At 31.5% G+C, this 17979-nt stretch overlaps 2 protein-coding genes across 3 annotated transcripts; both read right to left on the bottom strand.

Annotated features, from left to right (window-relative positions):
* Nucleotides 1-1286: 1286 nt before the first annotated feature.
* LOC111811273 (abscisic acid 8'-hydroxylase 4-like) lies at nucleotides 1287-5313 on the bottom strand. 2 transcript variants are annotated; one of them, XM_087118278.1, is made up of 10 exons: nucleotides 5027-5313; nucleotides 4767-4933; nucleotides 4606-4679; nucleotides 3681-3830; nucleotides 3353-3601; nucleotides 3190-3279; nucleotides 2252-2330; nucleotides 2042-2148; nucleotides 1782-1900; nucleotides 1287-1541 (listed from the first exon to the last, which is right to left on the bottom strand). In XM_087118278.1, the coding sequence occupies exons 1-10, from the start codon at nucleotides 5233-5235 to the stop codon at nucleotides 1436-1438; spliced, it is 1350 nt and encodes a 449-aa protein (XP_086974404.1). In that variant the 5' UTR covers nucleotides 5236-5313; the 3' UTR covers nucleotides 1287-1435. The 2 variants fall into 2 exon arrangements, with proteins under 2 accessions (XP_086974404.1, XP_023553809.2); XM_023698041.2 differs by having other exon boundaries at nucleotides 1288-1541; nucleotides 4606-4933.
* Nucleotides 5314-12092: 6779 nt separating this feature from the next.
* LOC111811296 (caffeoyl-CoA O-methyltransferase 5) lies at nucleotides 12093-13409 on the bottom strand. The gene is made up of 5 exons (XM_023698074.2): nucleotides 13213-13409; nucleotides 13057-13136; nucleotides 12823-12967; nucleotides 12608-12739; nucleotides 12093-12532 (listed from the first exon to the last, which is right to left on the bottom strand). Exons 1-5 carry the CDS (start codon nucleotides 13309-13311, stop codon nucleotides 12239-12241), a joined length of 750 nt encoding a protein of 249 aa, XP_023553842.1. The 5' UTR covers nucleotides 13312-13409; the 3' UTR covers nucleotides 12093-12238.
* Between the last annotated feature and the right edge of the window lie 4570 nt (nucleotides 13410-17979).

The raw sequence follows: 17979 nt of genomic DNA, 5'->3' as shown, positions 1-17979 counted from the left end.
TTCATATGATGTTCTTATCCAAAATAAATTATGAATGTTTTAATTCTTGTTGACGTTTTAAATATAGTTATTATAATCACACATGTCTACACGAACTAGTGGTGAAAACAGGTTGTGTTTGATCAGATTGGTGTTTTTGCAAAAATGAATAGACCTGATTTGGTTCGAGTTATGCAGTGTCTAAATTTGACTTGACTTGACATGGGTCAAGGTGGTTCGTGGAGAGATTGATCGACAAGAATGATATAATTGTTGGCTTGTTTGCTTTAGAAAATTAGACCCAAAGTCAATCTAAATGGATTTTGAGGGACCAATTCAAAGAACTAGAATATGATCTTAAACGGGATTTTCAAGGAACAATTAATCAAGATTCAACAAATCTCAAATTTCGATTTTGCTATCAAAATCCCATTGTTAGAAACCTCCTTCTGAGCCTTCTCCCACTACGACATGGCGCCTCTATGTAAAAAAACAACATAGCCCACTCATTTACTTGAAGCTCGACAACATCGACGCCATTACCATCGACGATGCCACCACTATATGCATATGCAAGATCCCGTTTAACAAGACCATGTTTTCACCTCCAAGTGGAGACGTATTTGGTGGAAGAGGGGTGATTAGTGTTGTTGGAGAGGAACGACTAATGTTTCTGATAGAGAAGTTACAATTGACAATTATGATGAGAAGTAAGGGAAACACAAATGCAAAGAGTTATGAATGATATATCAGAACGAGCAATATTTGAGTGCATTTTGGATCATCTCGATAGCTTTTGCAGCTCACTTCAGTAGTATATATATATATAGCAAATAGATACGCCAAAAAGTTATTATTTTCATAGATGTGTTAGTATACATCATAAAATAATCTATTTATACTAAAAAAAAATTATAAGTAAAAGACTAAACTACCCTTACAAAATAAACCCAAATCATAAAAGAAAATAAGACTTAATTCAAATAACAAATAAGCGCACCATACACACAAAAATCTACGTGCAAATTTTATAACAAATGGCGCACTACCACGTGGCGCTTCCAGGACCACAATCGGTGGAGCCCGCGCCCAAGACAGCGATCCACGTCAGAAAAGGATGTGCTTTTTAGTTACCTTAATCCTTCCTTTCTAATATATATTTTTAATAATTATTAAAATTGACATTAAATATAATATCGACAACATTGATCGAAAATATATATTTTATCGGTTGAATTATATGTTTAAGCGGGTAGAAATATTATTATTAAGTCGTGTAGATATAATTTAATGATTAAATAATTAATAATCGAACGGAAATAAAAACCCCATGTGGAGGGTATTAATTTTATAAATGTAAATATAATATATATCGGATGATTTTAAAATAAAAGTATATAGAAATATAAATTATTTTATTATTTTATTTTTATATTTTTGAACACGAAATGAAAGGCTATTGGTTGGTTGTTGTTTGTTTGAAAAATCTGGCCGGTAGCCCGTGGACAGGCACTGGGAATGGCCCATATTGAACCCCGCTCTGTGGTCCCACAACTTCCCACCTGCAAGCGTCACACATTTTTTTTGTATTATTATTATATTATTATTAACCTCCAATTAACTGATATATTTTCGGTTGAACTATGTTTGAATTGATTATTAAAATGTCAATTCAAAAAATAAAAAATAAAAAATTTCACTGATAGAATATTGACATGGCATTTAATATAATTTCGGTTTGTGTTAGTATCGAGAGCTTCAAGATTTGTAATTTGACAACATATTTTAGGGTTTGGATTTACCTAAATTTGGTCACCAGGTGATGAAGTAAGATGAGGATCTCTAGCTTGGCAAGTTCGTTCCCCGGGCAAGAATGTACTCCATTACCAAATGGCATGAACGTATTGGGTCGTGGAGCTACCTGCATAACCCACAAAAAAAAAAAATTTGGATTATTGAATTTTTAAAAATTTATGGATTTACCGGACACAAAATTTGAAAGCTCATGAATCTGTGAGATATTTTTAAAAGTAATTTTAACGAAATAGATTTGAAAGCTTACCTCAAATCTAGAGGGATCGAACGTATGAGGATCATTGAAGTAGTCGTGGTTGTGATGAATATTTCTAAACAAGGGCATGACCTTCCATCCCTTTGGTATAAGATACCCTAAACAAATATAATATAATATTATTTACTTAGCCCATTTGATATTTTCATTAATTAAAAATAAATATATTGTGGAAATTACAAAAGTACCCATGAAATGTACCTTTATATTCCACGTCAACCACTGCCTCCCTAAAAGTGAAGGATATGATGCTAGCCATCCTCAAGCTCTCTAATACAACCTGAAAATAACCATATGCTTTTGATTAAATTACTATTATTATTATCTTAAATTTTTTTTATATATTTGAGGACAAAATCGACCTATATAAAAAGCCAAGAGACATATTTTTAGTTCCTATATCAATTTAACAGTCTAAGTCCAAACCCACCGCCAGTAGATATTGTCCTATTTAAGTTTTTTCTTTTGGCTTTTACTCTGGGTTTTAAAACAGGTATGTTAGCGAGAGGTTTCCACCATTATAACAAATGTTTCGTTTCTCTCTCCAACCGATTTGAGATCTCACAATCCACCTCCCTTGGGAGCCCAACATCCTCGTTAACTCACTGGCTCTGATATCATTCGTAACAGCCTAAGCCCACATGAACTTACTTCCCAACCCAAACCGTAAATGATGTTGAGATAACCCAGTCAAGATGGACTTCCCAACCCAAACTATAAATGTTGAGTTGAGTTAATTTTTTTCAGTTTGGGTTAGGTTGAATTTTTAGAAAATCGAAAATTTGGGCCAGTTTATAGGTTGACATTTTTTGTTCGAGTCAACCTAACTAACCTAAAATTAAGGTTACAACTAAACCCAACTTAGAATATCTTAAGTTTGTAACGGATGTTAGTGGAGCGTTGTGACTTGTGAACGCTCGATATTTGAACTTTAATAGATTTTAGTTATTAATGTAACATGTATGTATGGTAGATAAGTATTAAAAAAAAAAAATCCGACAGAAACTCAATCCGACCTAACCCAAAATAGAGGATTGAGTTGTGGACTCTATTCGAGTTGCTCGAGTCATCAACTCAACCCACCTACTCCAACCCAACCCGAACCTACTCTTAAAAACGAAGTAAAAAGTCAAGCATACCCTATGAGTAAAGGGCATGTCCTTAATCTGAGCCCAAGACAGAGGCATCTTCCCCTCTCCATTTCTTCTATAAATTTCCATCTGCTCTCCCTACAAATTTTACAAAAACACCATTAAAACGACCACGTTTTGTCTGAACAAAAAAGCAAAAAGACATTCTTACCCTGACAGCCTCAAACAGCTTCAAACTGTCATGAAGATACTTCAGAATCCATGTCAGAACACTCGCCGTCGTGTCCTGTGCCGCAAACAGAACTCCGATGACGTTGTCGGCGATCTGTTCCTCACTCAATCTCTCTCCATTTTCATCTCTGTAGCTCAAAAGCTGACCCACAAAATCTCTCTCCGCCGCCCCTTTTTCTCTCCGCTCTACAATTATCTCTCTCAGAATCTCTCTCAGCTTCTTCCTCGCCTTCAATGAAACTGTGTGTCAGAAAAACATGGGAATCTCAGAATGTTCGAAAAAAATTGGGTGTTTTTTGTTTTCTTACTGATAATGCTTTTGAATATGCTGTTCCTGGTAATCTGGTCGGAAAAGAGTTGTAGCCTTTGTCTAATATGCAGTAATTTTCTTTCAGCTTCTCGCTGTACTGAGTTTCTAGCTTACCAAACACCGCCACAATCGCTACCTCGAAAGAGAACTGAAACGGAAAGAACAATTCTTAGTTTCGTCGGAAATATATGTCTGAAAGAGTAATTTATTAGGAATCACGACTCTCTACAATGGTATGATATCGTCTACTTTGAGCATAAGCTCTCGTGACTTTGCTTTGTACTTTCCCAAAAGGTCTCGTATCAATGGAGAATTAGCCAATGTGAGACTCCCTCCCAACAATTCTCATCTCGAACAAAGTATACTATAGAGCTTCCCCTAAGCCTTATGGAGCTCTTGAACAACTTCCCCTTAATCGAGGCTTGACTTCTTCTTTAGAGTCCTCGAACGGGCTTCTCCAACGACTCCCTTTCAAAGAAGAAGTCAACCTTCCCTCGAACAAAGTGTAGACTATAGAGCCTCTCTTGAGACTCCTATGAAGCCCTCGAATAGCCTCCCCTTAATCGAGGCTCGATTTCTTCTTTGGAGTCCTCAAATAAAATACACTATTTGTTCAACACTTAGTCACTTTTGGCTACACCGACTCACAACTTCTTTGTTCGACATTTGAGGATTCTATTGACATAACTTAGTTAAGGGGCAGGACTCTGATACCATGTTAGAAATCACGATTTTTCACTATGGTATGATATTGTCCGCTCTGAGCATTGCTCCGGGCTTCCCAAAATACCTCGTAACAATGGAGATGTATTCTTACTTATAAACTCAGGATCATTTCCTAAATTAGCCAATTAACACTCCCTCCGAACAATTCCGAACAATTCTCTGGTCAGATTTATATAAAAGTCTCTGTTTTTACAAACCTTTTTCATATGAAGGAAGGTATTGACGACATGGCCAGCGGCGGCCCAAGAATCGGCGGCGGAAATGGCGGCGGCTTCAATATGAGGAACAAGAGTAGTTCTGAGGCGTTCAAGACAGAGAGAATTTTGAACAAGCTTCCTGATGTTAGAATGGTAGCTACCCTGATGGAAGAAAAGCGCCGCCGGGCCGATCAGAGTCTCCTTGCTTTTAGGGTAAGTCGGCCGGAATAAATGGGCGTTGGTCACCAAAACAAACCGGGCAGCGGCGGCGCTAGCCAACATCACACAAGGACATCCCAAAATGTTGGTCTTAAAAATCTCTCCAAATCTGCCACCAAAAACAAAAACCCAGTTAGAATTTCTGGTTTATTTGTGTTCTTTTTGGATAAATTCGACAACTTTGTTCTTTTTTTTAAGGAACCTCCTCTGTTTTTCTGAGAAAAATATGTTGGGATCTTGAGAATAAAGCTGCAGAGTTTCTCCAAACCATGGCAGACCCATGGAACCAGGAGGAAGCTTAAGAGCTTCTTGGGCTTTTGGCTGTTCATTTCTCTTTAGAAATGAAATGGAAAAGAAAGCTAAAAGAAAGAGAGATATTATAATGTAGAGAGGAACAGAGAGAGCCTCCATTAAAGCAAAATTGCAGCAATCTCTCTGTTTCTCTCTGTTTTCTCTCTGTTTCTCTCTGTTTCTCGGGGGAGAGATTAAGCAGAGAGCAACAGATAGTAATGAGTTGGGGGATTTAGGGTTTAAATAGGATTGGGGAAGGGGAAGGATATGGGACAAACAAATTTTGAATTTTATTTTTTTTTATTTTTTTATTTTTTAAAGGACAAAATCTACCAAATCTTTATACTTTTAGATCAACCAACTCGGCTCTCATGTTCGAGAAGCTCGTATAATTTTAATATTCTAGATAAGTTATTAATGTGAAGTGTTAATTAGATAGTCTCGTAATCTCGATATCGATATGTAACAGCTCAAACCTACCATAAATAGATATTGTACGTTGTGGATAGTTATGTATCACCATTAGTCTCCTGATTTTAAAACGCGTCTGTTAGGGAGAAGTTTTCACATCTTTATAAGGAATGTTTCGTTCACCTCTTCAACTGATGTTTGATCTCACATGATCATCAGGTGACTCACAGTGTTAATTCAATAATTTTTTTTTTTATTTCTTAGTAAATCATTAATATTTTAATTGGGAATTTGGGGGAGAAGGATGGGGATCTAAATGTGATTTATTTATTTATTTTAATCAATTTTGCTTATAACTTATATTATTTAAATATTTGCACATTAATTGAAAGGTCCTATTGGAACAAGCAAAAGTAGCCAATATCTACTAGAAAAGTGTGCCAGAGAGGACGTTGAGCCTTTAAGGAGGGTGGATTGTGAGATCCTACATCGATGTGAGAGGAGAGCGAACCATTCCTTATAAGAATATGGAAACCTCTCTCTATCAAACACGTTTTAAAATCGTGAGACTGACGGAGATACGAAACGAATTAAAGTGGATAATATCTGCTAGCGGTGAACTTGGGTCATTACAAATGGTATCACAGTGCGAAACCTTAGTCGAAGCTCCATAGTAGACACATTTTAAAACAGTGAGACTAATAGAGATACGTAATTGGCCAAAACAGACAACATCTATTAGCAGTCGACTCAACTATTACAAAGACCCTCTTTTCAAAAATTATTATTATTAATTATTGATTGATTAAGATGGAATTCAATTTGGTCACATTTGTGTTTAAAGTAAATAGTTTCCACCTTTAATTTAATGATACAATATAATCTAGAAAAATCAAGAAAATAAACAAAGTTGTCTTCAAATATAATATATATATATATATATTTTTTAATTTAATTTAATTTAATTTTATTTTATTTTTTATTTTTTATTTTTTTAAGACAAGAAATGGATGAATGTAGATGGTCCAAAAGAAACATGAATGTCATCCCAACATTGAGAATCCTATGTCCTATGGGTGTCCACAGCACGGAGAATTGTCGGAGAAAATTAAAACGTTCTTCAACTCGAAAGCTCGAAAGCAGAAGACGGTTAATTCAAATATAGCTCGATTGATAAAGTTGCTATTACATTTCAAACGATCAAAGGTCACACACTCTACATTTATTAACAGCTCACGACTAATTCAATTTTTTGAAATTTCAGTTACTTGTAAATTTGTATAATAAATTGACATTTAACGGAAGTTTGAACATTAAAACTTTTGATTTGACATCACGAATAAATTTTGAACCTAAAAATTCAGGTGAATGTATTACGGTAATTATTTATGGTTTCTTGTTTTTAATTATTTAAAAATGTAAAATCATTTAATATTTAATTTTGAAAACCCATTCTTATGGGAAAATACAATCCTAATTTAAAATTCCAAATAAAAAGAAATAATAGATAGTATCAAATATATTTCTATTTAGTTATGTCAATAAGAAAAATAAAAATAAAAAGTTAGTTGGAACGTCTCTGCCCACATATTTGAATATTCTCTTATTTATTAGGAAAGAGAAACAAAAATACAAGTTTCATTAATTTTTATTTATTTTGATCATTCAATTTTGAAAATATCTATTTTGGTCGTTGTACCCCGAACCGCAACAATTTTGATCCTTATTTGCAAAGTTTTAATATAAGTGTTAAAAGGTGAGATCGAAGGTGTGTATTCTCATCGATATTCATAACCTTTAAATAGGATACAAGCTACCCACTAATACCTACCAATAACGAAAATATAAACTAATTAAATATTAAGAATAAAATAAAATATATTATCTAAAGTATATTCCATAACTAATATATTCTCTAAATATTATATCTCAACAATAAATTCGACAATAAATTAATAAAAATATTTAAACACTTCATATTGAAGACTTTTAAAAAAAAAATACCTTTAAATTTTTAACGGTGTTTCAAAAATACTTTTAACTTTTTAAAAAAAAATTAATCACCTACCAATCAACTATGCTGTCGAGACGTTCTCAACATCCATCTATTTGGATACCATCGAGACATAAACTCTCTTGTGGCCCTGTCAAGTCCTTTACAAATTTTATACGAAAGAGTAGCCACATATACCTCGGTTGATTGGTGCATCATTTTCTTCTTTACCAATAAATGCATTTTTACCTCCTCTTTTTTTTTTTTTACCGTTTTTCCTTCTTTGGAAAGTTTCTTTTTCTTTGGTAAATTCTAGAACATAACCAACCCTTTAGACCGTCTCGATTATATGCTATAAGGAAACATGACAAGTTATCAATTCTTCCTATATGAATTATATGCTATCAAAATTGTGATCGTTGCTTATTCGTTTTTACTCTATAACATTACTTTCTTTTATTTTAACGCATTTCTTCGTTTACATTTCATAAAACATTCTCGACCAAACGTAACTCGAGATTCGATCTTGTGTTAAAATTGTTTTTTTAAGTTTGATTTTCACACGATTGACTTGTTCGTTAGGTTAAAACAAGTGTCACATAATTACTATTCGACTTCAATAATTCAATTACGATACCATACATCCGTACTCTATTATTATAATTATTGTAGCTATATATAAAAAATAGTATTATAAGTTTTAGACCTTTATTAATTCTTCCCCAATTTGTATTATATGGGTAAGTCAAATTTATCATTTAGTTGAGTTTATTTTAATGGATAATTATTTTGGGTTGGGATAATTCTTTTTACTACTTAATTCAAAATGTTTTATTATTTAAATTTGTTAACAAATCAATTTAATTTTCCCAAAAAAAAAAAAAATGATGTCTCTAATCTTTAAAAGACGTTTAGTCCAATAAACTTACTGGACGTTCAATTTTATGGTAAATAAATCTTCGAGTTTTAAAGAAATGTCTTATAAAAACGTTTCAAGACGAGACTCGAGATCAGATCCTTGTATCGAATAGACCCAAAAATTTATTCAATGCAAATTAAAACGTTTCGAGACGTGGCAAGATTGGGAATTTTTTTAAGATGAAAAAAAAAAGTTAAAAGAAAATTTAAAAAAAAAAAAAAAACCCTAAAATTGGATGGGGGAATGGCGAGGCCACGTGGAATAGGACACAGCGGCGGTGCATTAGGGCTCACAAGGTTCTCATCTGGACGCCTCCATTGTGATCTCCTGAATGAAAAGATCCCATGGGTGAAGCCTACGTCAGCTCCTTCTTTGTGGGTCCACGTCGGTGCCTAACGTACGAAGAACAACCACGTGGAACCTTCTCGACGTTGGGCCCACGTCAGCTCTCCGTCACAATCACTCATAGCTGGATATGCCACGTGTCGTAATCTGGATGATTCAAGAAGGGTTGGTATTCTGTGGGACAGCACATCAGAAATCCACCAACAGTCACCGTCTGATAAACCTCTGTGGGCCCCGTCCTGCTATTTCATTGTTGTTGCTTATATATATATATATATATATATATTTTTTTTTTTTTTTAATTTTAATTGTTATTTCACAAATTTTTTTTCTCTTTTTACTTTTTTTTTTTATTTAAATTATAAAAATACATTTTGTAATTAAAATCCTTTATTATGAGATTGGGAAATAAGAGAGTTATTCTTATGAAAAAATGATTTTTTTTTTTAATTTTAATTTTTACACGAACGATCCTAATAATCAATTAAAAAAAAAAACAACCATATAAATTGACAGTAACATTAATATTTTATTGATATTTTTTTTTTATCGATGTCTATGTGATAATGAGACCTCTATACAACCATCAAGACATGGTAAGTCTTGAGAACGAGTGACAATGCAATTAAATCGATCTCTGGATAGTATTACGTGGTTGTTGCATCAAATTCTCGAATTTGAAAAAGAAATTACTTTTAATAAAAATAATAAAAATTAAAAAATGTTTATTATTTAAAAAAAAAAAAAAAAACAAAATTGTCCAAATCTTCAAATACCTAAAATTGTAGATACCTAAAATAGAAATGTCTGAAATTATTTTGAAAGTTTTGTAAGTATGTGTGAGAATATTTAGATCGTTATGTTTATTTTGTACGTTTTCTTTGTAATGTGACATAATTTTTAATTTTTAATTTTTATTTATTTTGTAGTCCATAATTTTTTTAGTACACAAAATAAATAAATAAATAAATAAATTATATATTAAAAAAATGATGTGCAATAAAATTGTCTTAATTTGTGGTCACAAAATTAGTTGTTTTTTTTTTTCTTTTTTGGTCGGTATAAATGGTTACAAAGTTAAAATTACACTACATAAATTGATACCATCTAAAGTTCATGGGTATAATGAATGTTTCATTCTGGAAAAAAAATCAAGCTCATATGCTTGCTATTAAATGTACCAATCGAGAATTAAACCTAGGTTTGTATCGCCGTATTTTTTAAAATTATGAAATTGATGGCGATAGATACGTATTGAGTCAAAACTGACAATTTTTGTTAGCGGTGGGCTTGAGCCATTACAGTAGTATCAAAGTCAGTCGACAAACAATGTACCAACGAGGACGCTAGTCCTAAGGGGAGATGGACCGAGAGATTTCACATCATCTATAGAGAGGAACTAAATCATTCCCTAAAAAGAATTGAAAATTACTATCTATACCAATAAGTTAGTTTATATACCTAATCCATAAAGCTAATATATATATTAAGATAAAAAAGAGATATCAATTACGGGTTAGTCTTCCGCCCATTCTCCAAACACACGCACAATAATGGCAAGAACATTCTTCAATTAATGAAATGGATGGGTTTGAGCTGATTTTCTTCCAAATTCAATTTTAAGATGTTCTCGGCACGAGACGTAGACCATATAAATTTTTTTGTTTATTTTTATCGGGATTGAAATAGATATTTTTTAAGAATAATTTGTAGAAGTCAAGTTTCTTAAGATGTTTAGATGTTCATGGAGTTGGGTCGAGTCGAAATCTCTCTCTTCTCTCTTATTATTCTCCGTTTAAATGAAGATTCCTCACCTCAAAGTCCTCACAGGTCCAGTACTCTTATTATGTCTAATTCGGTGAACCTTAAATATTATATAATTATTTCTCACCCTTTTAATTTTGTGTCAAATATATAATTGAGCTTTTAATTTTGTGTAAATTATTGACTTACCATATTTTTTTAAAATTTAACGTTACACAAAATTAAAATTTAAGGTAAATTAAACATAAATTAAACATACGAATATGTTAAGAGTTTACTAGACACAAAACTAAAAGACGTTTTTATAGCTCATATAAAATTAAAAGTTTAATTTTTATAATTTTGAAGAATAAATTAGAAATTCTCTATTTTAATTTTAATTTTTTTTTTTAAATTTTTAAGCAAGGATTAAATTGATATTTTGTGAAAGTTCCTAACATTATGGTGCATTATTTTTGGTATTTCCTCTTGGAAGTTGCTTATTTTCTCCCCCCTAACTAAAAATTTCCTTTTGATTCTATTTTCTCTCGATAAGGTTTAATTTTAGAGATCAATTATAGGACAATTTAATGTGTCTCGTGTTATGTTGGGTTGAACGAAAATATCTCTGTCTCATTATATAAGGTAATAAGCTCGACCAACTGACCAATTTGAAAGTAGATACAATATTGTCGAAGAACTGATTGTCCACCACAAACAATTGGACACGGTAGAAAAAATTTGGCACCATCTTCGTGGGTTAACGATGAACTTATTGTCCACCATCTTCAATTAACTACATCGGTTGTTTAAATTAATTAGTAATTACTATAATTATTATTACAAGTATATTTTTACTAAGGTATATGAGTGTTCATATGACTAAAGACCCGACCAATTCAAATTATACAACCTAAAATTAATTAATTAATTTTTTTTTTTGTTTGGTTTGGTTGTGTTTAATTTTTTCAAATCGAGAATTGGAATCAGTTCGCGGGTTAACATTTTTTTTGGTCGGGGTCAACCGCAATACCATCAATTCGAAAATAAAATTACAACCCAACCCTATCTGACTTTTAAGATTATTATAAATATTAAGAATATCTTACGTTTATACCGGTGTTAATAGTGTGTTGTAACTTATGAATGTTTGATATTTGAATTTTATGAGATTAACGTGTAACATGTATTATGGATAAATATGATTTACCCGACAACCCGACCCAATACAAAAAATAGAGGTTCATCCCAGCAATGCAAAGATGGGCTTTTCGAAATGGGCCCAAAGGCCCAAATATAATCCAATGTGTGTTGGCAAATATAAATATAAGTTTAATTTGTATTTATAATTTGATTTTAATGTATGATATTTATACATTAAAATATTTACATTTTTATAAAATATATATTGTTAATATTTTCAATTGATCATATTTGGTGGTGGGCCCACGTTATTGTAATCATCCACCCACCTAACTAAACCAAAAAAAATAATTATATAATTATTTATTAAATTATTAATTAGAGTGATCAAGTTGAACGGGTTAAACTGTTTGATTTAGAATATAAAAAGGTAATATATATTATCCATTAAAATGTTGAATATGAATTACATGGAAAAACTCGGGAGGAAATTGATATTAAAAAGTGAGAGAGGCAAGCAATGAAGAAGAGCAATTGCATAAGTGAGAGTGCATGAAACGTTAACGTTTTCAGTTGATCCGACGACAGAGAGTGATTCCATCACCAACAGGGAGCATACAAATCTCGATCCTTGGATCAGCAGCGAGAGCCTTGTTGAGTTCCAACACAAAGTCCCTGTAGTACCTAACATACTTGCGCAATGGGGCGTCGGGTGGAGCAACCACTGATCCGTTCCATAGTGTGTTGTCGTACCCGATCAATCCTCCAACTTTCACCAAATCGATCAATCTCTTATGATAGTTTATGTAGTTATCTTTATCAGCGTCCACAAAGATGAAGTCGTAGCTTCCATGATTTTTCTCCTAAAATAGTTATCATTTTGAAGGTTATGTAATTGATTCTTCAAATTTCAATTAGGGAAGAAGAAAAGTTCTTACATCAGCCACCATCTCGTCAAGAACAGGGAGAGCGGGGCCTTCCTTGAACTCGATCTTGTGAGCAACGCCGGCTTTCTCAATCACCGGTAAACCGAGCTCGTAATTTTCTCTGTTAATATCCATGGCCAGAATCTACAACCACAAATTTGTTCTCTATTTATCAGAAAACGCACATTTGATTTTGCCAGAGAAAGAAATCGGAAGAATCTACGCACCTGTCCGTCTTCCGGAAGTGCTAGGGCTGTAGCGAGAAGAGAGTAGCCAGTGTATACTCCAATCTCCATCGTTTTCTTCGCATTAATTAGTTTCAAAAGCATGTTTAAGAACTGTCCTTCGTCCGCCGATGTAGTCATGATGTTCCTGTTTCCGAGATCCATTCCGATTTCCGATTAATTTCATACAGAATCAGATAAATTTTCAAGGCATTAAAAGACAGATCAATTGCTAACCATGGATGTTTGGCAGTCAATTCTCTCAATTCCTTCATCGATTCAGGCTCTCTTGGATAAACGCTCGTCTCAAGAATGTACTACAGAGAATCGCACAAGAGAAATTTCAGTAATCGGAAGAATCAAAAGAGTTTCTGAAGATCCGACGGTTGTTACCTGATACAGAGCATCGCTCTGCAAGAGGCTCTTGTGGCCGACTTCCTGGTGCCTTCCGGCTTGGTTCTGGTTTTCTTGTTCGTTGTTGGTGGAGGCCATTGCCGGAGATTATTGAACTTCCTTTGAATATTTCTTTACCTTTTTCTCTTTCCAGTGAGCTCCGATCACGTCTCTGTGTTTTGCGGCAAACAAGGGAAATGGTGGTTTGTTATATAGAGGAATGACGCCCCGGTTCGAACCGGTGATGACTCGGGTCAACTTTTAGAAGGAGCGGGTCGGGGGTAGGTGAACGCGATTGGTGAGAATGTGGGGTCCACAATAACAGACCTTCCTATTCCTCTATAATATATATTTTTTTTAATCATTGAAATTATTTTATGTATTAGAAAAATCCAAAAAATATAATAAAAATATCAACCAATTTACATAATATTAATATTAAAAAAGTTAAATAAGGAAAATGATAATCTAAATTATTATAAAATATGATTATAATTAAGATAATTAAGATAAAATAGGAAATAGGCTTAAAAGTAAAAATTATTTATTTATATATTTTCATATTTTAAACAAAATAAAATATTCATTTGTAATGGACAAAGATTAGTCAAAAAGACAAAATATGTGGTGGGGCCCATCTATGAATTTGTTATAGTATGACACGTGGCATGTGGTAGATGATATGCGGTTGGTGAAAAGAGGCAGGTACAAAAAGTCGCGGAGAGTTGGAAATATTATCCTATTTCATGCTGCCACGTCAAGCTTTGGGGGTAGAATTTTAAAATTTTAAAATTTTAAATGGTTTAAAAATAATATTTTAAATTATGTATTTTCTATTAAATTTTATAATAATTAATAAAAATTACCTCAAAACTAATTTTCAATAATACCAAATTTTACAACTTTTTAGATATAGCATTAATATTATTTACTTTTATTAAGAAAAGTTAAAAAAAAAAAAAAAAAAAACTCTTACTATCAAAATATAGATGAAAACTGTCTATCAACACTTCATTGATTGTGTACAAACATTTTAATGTTACTTTGAAAAGTTACCGAAGTATTTTTGAAATGTAATACTAACAATAAATGTATTTTTAAATTTTTTTAAGATTAAAAATATTTTTGAAGAATTTTTTAAAATTAAAAGTATTTTTTAAAAATTAAAATTATCTTTTTTGTAATTTCCAAAAAAAAAAAAATATATATATATATATATATATATATTTTTTTTTAAAACACAAGGGTATTTTTAAGAGAGTTAAAGTATATTTTTTAAAGTTATTTTAAAAACAAATTATTAACAATTTCCTTTCGGTAATGTTTATTTTATTTTATTTTTTCTTTCGGTATTATTGAAACTTTTAAAAGTTTAAAAGTATTTATTAGATAAAATATAATATTCGAAGGTATTTTTATTAATAAAAGTATTTTTTAGATAAAATGTAATAATATTTTACTTTGATACTCAAAATTTTGTTATTAATTCGTTACCGAATTAAAATATACCTTATGTAAAAAAATTAAATAAAAATAACATATATTAAAATCTTCACTTTGTGTTATTTATTGTTTTGATGTATCCTAAAATACAAGGATATTAAAACACATTTTGTATTATAAAATAATAAGATAATGTCAACCCATAAGCTATGTGAAGGGACATATAACATAATTTATGCATTATATAAATTAATATTTAACAACTTGAATTTTGTTTTAGAGTACTAAAATTATCCCAATTCAACTAAATATTTAATTTTTTCCACTTGTACTTCAACTTTTTATTTAATATTTAAGAAATTTTAAGACATTATAGCCGCAAACTTACAAATTCTTCCACTAAACTTGTAATTTAACCGAATAAAAATTACGTACTCTTCTCTCGAGAACGGAAGTTCAAATCTCTATACCCTTTATTTGTAATCTTAAATCTTCAAAACGGGCAGAGTTCAACTGTAATTGACATGTAGTTATTCTCTTATCTCCAGTTTCTGCACTGAAAAATGACTTAAATTGAAACAGGTCAATTGTGATCGTTATGTTTGTAGCTGATGAACGATGAACGAAAAGTCAAGCGTTTTTAGAAACACGAAGGAACGAATTAGAAGTAGTTAGAGAAGGGTAGGTGAGATGGGGATGGGAAATGATTTGCTTGAAGAGGAGGCAATACACAATGCTCAACCAACAACCAAGCAAATATAAAATAGAAGAAAAGAAAGCAAGAAATTGATGGGTTTGATAGACATGGAGAGTATTAGTTGCAAGCACTTTCTCCACTTTTTCTCTCTTATTTTCTATTCATCCATCCCTTTCTAAAGTGGTGTGGAGTTGGTGAGTTGACAAAAGAAAGCAACATTCTTTTGCATCATGTTGTTTGTTCATCAAAACCCACCAAATTTGTTTTTTTTTTTTTTTTATTGGTGAAGTTTAGGAAAATTTTGTTTAGGGTTGTTATCGGGTAAGGGTATATGTGAGATCTCACGTCGGTTGGAGAGGAGAATGAAACATTCCTTATAAGCGTGTGGAAACCTCTCTGTAGCAAACACGTTTTAAAACCCTGAAAAAAAACCCAAGAGAATAATATCTAATAGTAATACCAGCGTCCACGCTGGCCCTAAGGGGGTGGATTGTGAGATCCCACATCGGTTGAAGATGGAGCGAAACATTTCTTATAAGGGTGTGGGCTCCGTAACAGATCAGTTTTAAAGCTCAAAGAGGACAATATCTACTAGTGGTGGATTTTGGCTGTTACAGTAAATATCTGATTCGTTATGTACATAACGGGGGAAGAGAGACCCTCCAAAATAGGGAGATCTTCACACGAGTGTGGTGGTTGTTATGCCTAGATCAATAGTTAAGTTCGAGAGTGAAGAAGTGCATCGAGCTTAAGGTTTTGTGAGGACATATTTATCCAAGAGTTAGACCTAAAAGCTCCCAAATTTGAGTTTTGAAATTGGATTGACTCGACTCTGGGGAACCTCGAACTAGGAACATACATTTAGTATACCGTGCTTAAAAAATTGGTAGCCATGGCCTCGCTCAATGTGAATACTCTCCCCCAAGTCTATTTGGGTCTTAGGGTGTAACTCGAATTAGGTTTCATTTACTTTTTGATCATTGACTTCTAAACTTGTCACGTTTCAATTTATAGAAAAGTAACACTATATATATATATATATTTATTTATTATTATTATTATTATTAAATTTTCAAGTTTGGAAATAAAAATTAATGCTGACAAGAAAAATTTTGGTAATAAAAATTGTCAGTTAGTTATCAAATTAATAACGAAATTACCAATGATTAAGGAAATTACGAATTATTGAATTTAAGACCAATTACAAAATGACATGTGTCCCAAAATTAAATTAAATTAAAGACAAAAAGGGAGAAACTCGAGATAATCTCAACTGTCACACCACGACCATCAAATTGGGCCATAATATTTGGGCCCAACCTTAAATAAATCAAATCCAAATGATTAGGCCCAAATGTCGTCTAAACCCATGTCCATGTTAATTAAGCAGTTAAACTTTTAATTTTCCAATTAGTCTCTCCAAATTTTAATTTTTTTTATTTAATAATTTTATGATACAGTCCACATTTTTTAAATTAATAAATATATTTGATAAAAAAAAATTAAAATTTATGTGATGTATTTAATAGGTTCATAAAATAAAAAAGATATATTAAATATGTTAAGCTTTTTAAAGGTAAGATATTTAATGAATATAATAAAGAAGGGAATTAAGCTGAAAAAAAAAATTAAATAATTAAGGGAAGTTGATTGGCTATTTATTATTTAAATGATTTGATTAACCGTTACATGCAAGTAGTTCTGGAAATATTGTCTTTTTTAGCACCATTATTAAATAAATATATATATAAAAAATGCTCATAAAAAAAAAATCCTGCTTGAAATAAAACCAAACAGATTAGTCATTAAATGACTCTTAATAGAATGATTAATACAATTATAGATTTTGATTATAATTTAAACCTAATTAGGGTATTTTGGTTGTATTTTAATATACGAGTTTCGAATAAATCGTAGAATACTAAGAAGAAATTGATACGAATCCAACAACAATTACAAGAAGCGATACAAGGAAGAGGTGATTTGAAGACTTTTTTTTGTCTTTGGTTTGGTGGTTGAATTACATCTAAGACTATTTATGTCATTTTTCATTTTCTTTAATCTGTATTTAATAACTTTTATGGTTAGTTTGTTGAGTTGACGGTTGAACTCGATTATGTTTGAATTATTTTAAGGTTTGAAATGTTTTGGGTGTTATGTTTCTTTCGAATATTGCTTTATGTTTGATGTTAAACTGATTCATTGAATTAGTCTTGATTAAGCTAATTATGGAGTGAGTCGTCTTGGAATCTAAGGGTGAGGTCATTAATCTTCTAAGCTCTTGGTTAGAATCAATTGTTAAGTTAGCTTTCTTTGTGTGAACGATGATAAGGATTCTAGAAGGACCTCTAGCTTTGCAAAATGAAGTATTATTTGTTTTTATAAAAAATATATCTAATAATTTGTTTAAATTCTTCCAAATATGGAAGGAGTAAAAATTCCTATATAAAATTTGGATTTATACAAAAACAGTGGGAATTCTGGTTTTTATTTTTATTTTAAAAATAAAATTTCAAGTTCAAAACGTTTTAATTGAAAATAAATATTTTAAGATTTTTTTTTTGTTTTTATTCTAATTGTAATTTACCAAATTCTTTTGGGCATTTTTATGCTTCTTTCTAAAAATA

This window comes from Cucurbita pepo, chromosome 15, assembly GCF_057944985.1.
Source record: "Cucurbita pepo subsp. pepo isolate OVF chromosome 15, ASM5794498v1, whole genome shotgun sequence".
Classification (NCBI taxonomy): domain Eukaryota; kingdom Viridiplantae; phylum Streptophyta; class Magnoliopsida; order Cucurbitales; family Cucurbitaceae; genus Cucurbita; species Cucurbita pepo.
Note: the sequence above shows the minus strand (reverse complement) of the source record. Positions and strands in the feature narration are given on the sequence as shown.

Coding starts and splice junctions, on each gene's coding strand:
- LOC111811296 (XM_023698074.2), bottom strand. CDS start 13,311: ATGGCCTCCACCAACAACGAACAAGAAAACCAGAACCAAGCCGGAAGG. Junction 13,137..13,212: donor AGAGCGATGCTCTGTATCAG/GTAACAACCGTC, acceptor GATTCTCTGTAG/TACATTCTTGAGACGAGCGT. Junction 12,740..12,822: donor CACTTCCGGAAGACGGACAG/GTGCGTAGATTC, acceptor TTGTGGTTGTAG/ATTCTGGCCATGGATATTAA.
- LOC111811273 (XM_023698041.2), bottom strand. CDS start 5,235: ATGGAGGCTCTCTCTGTTCCTCTCTACATTATAATATCTCTCTTTCTT. Junction 3,602..3,680: donor CATATTCAAAAGCATTATCA/GTAAGAAAACAA, acceptor GTTTCATTGAAG/GCGAGGAAGAAGCTGAGAGA. Junction 2,149..2,251: donor GGTTGACGTGGAATATAAAG/GTACATTTCATG, acceptor ATATTTGTTTAG/GGTATCTTATACCAAAGGGA.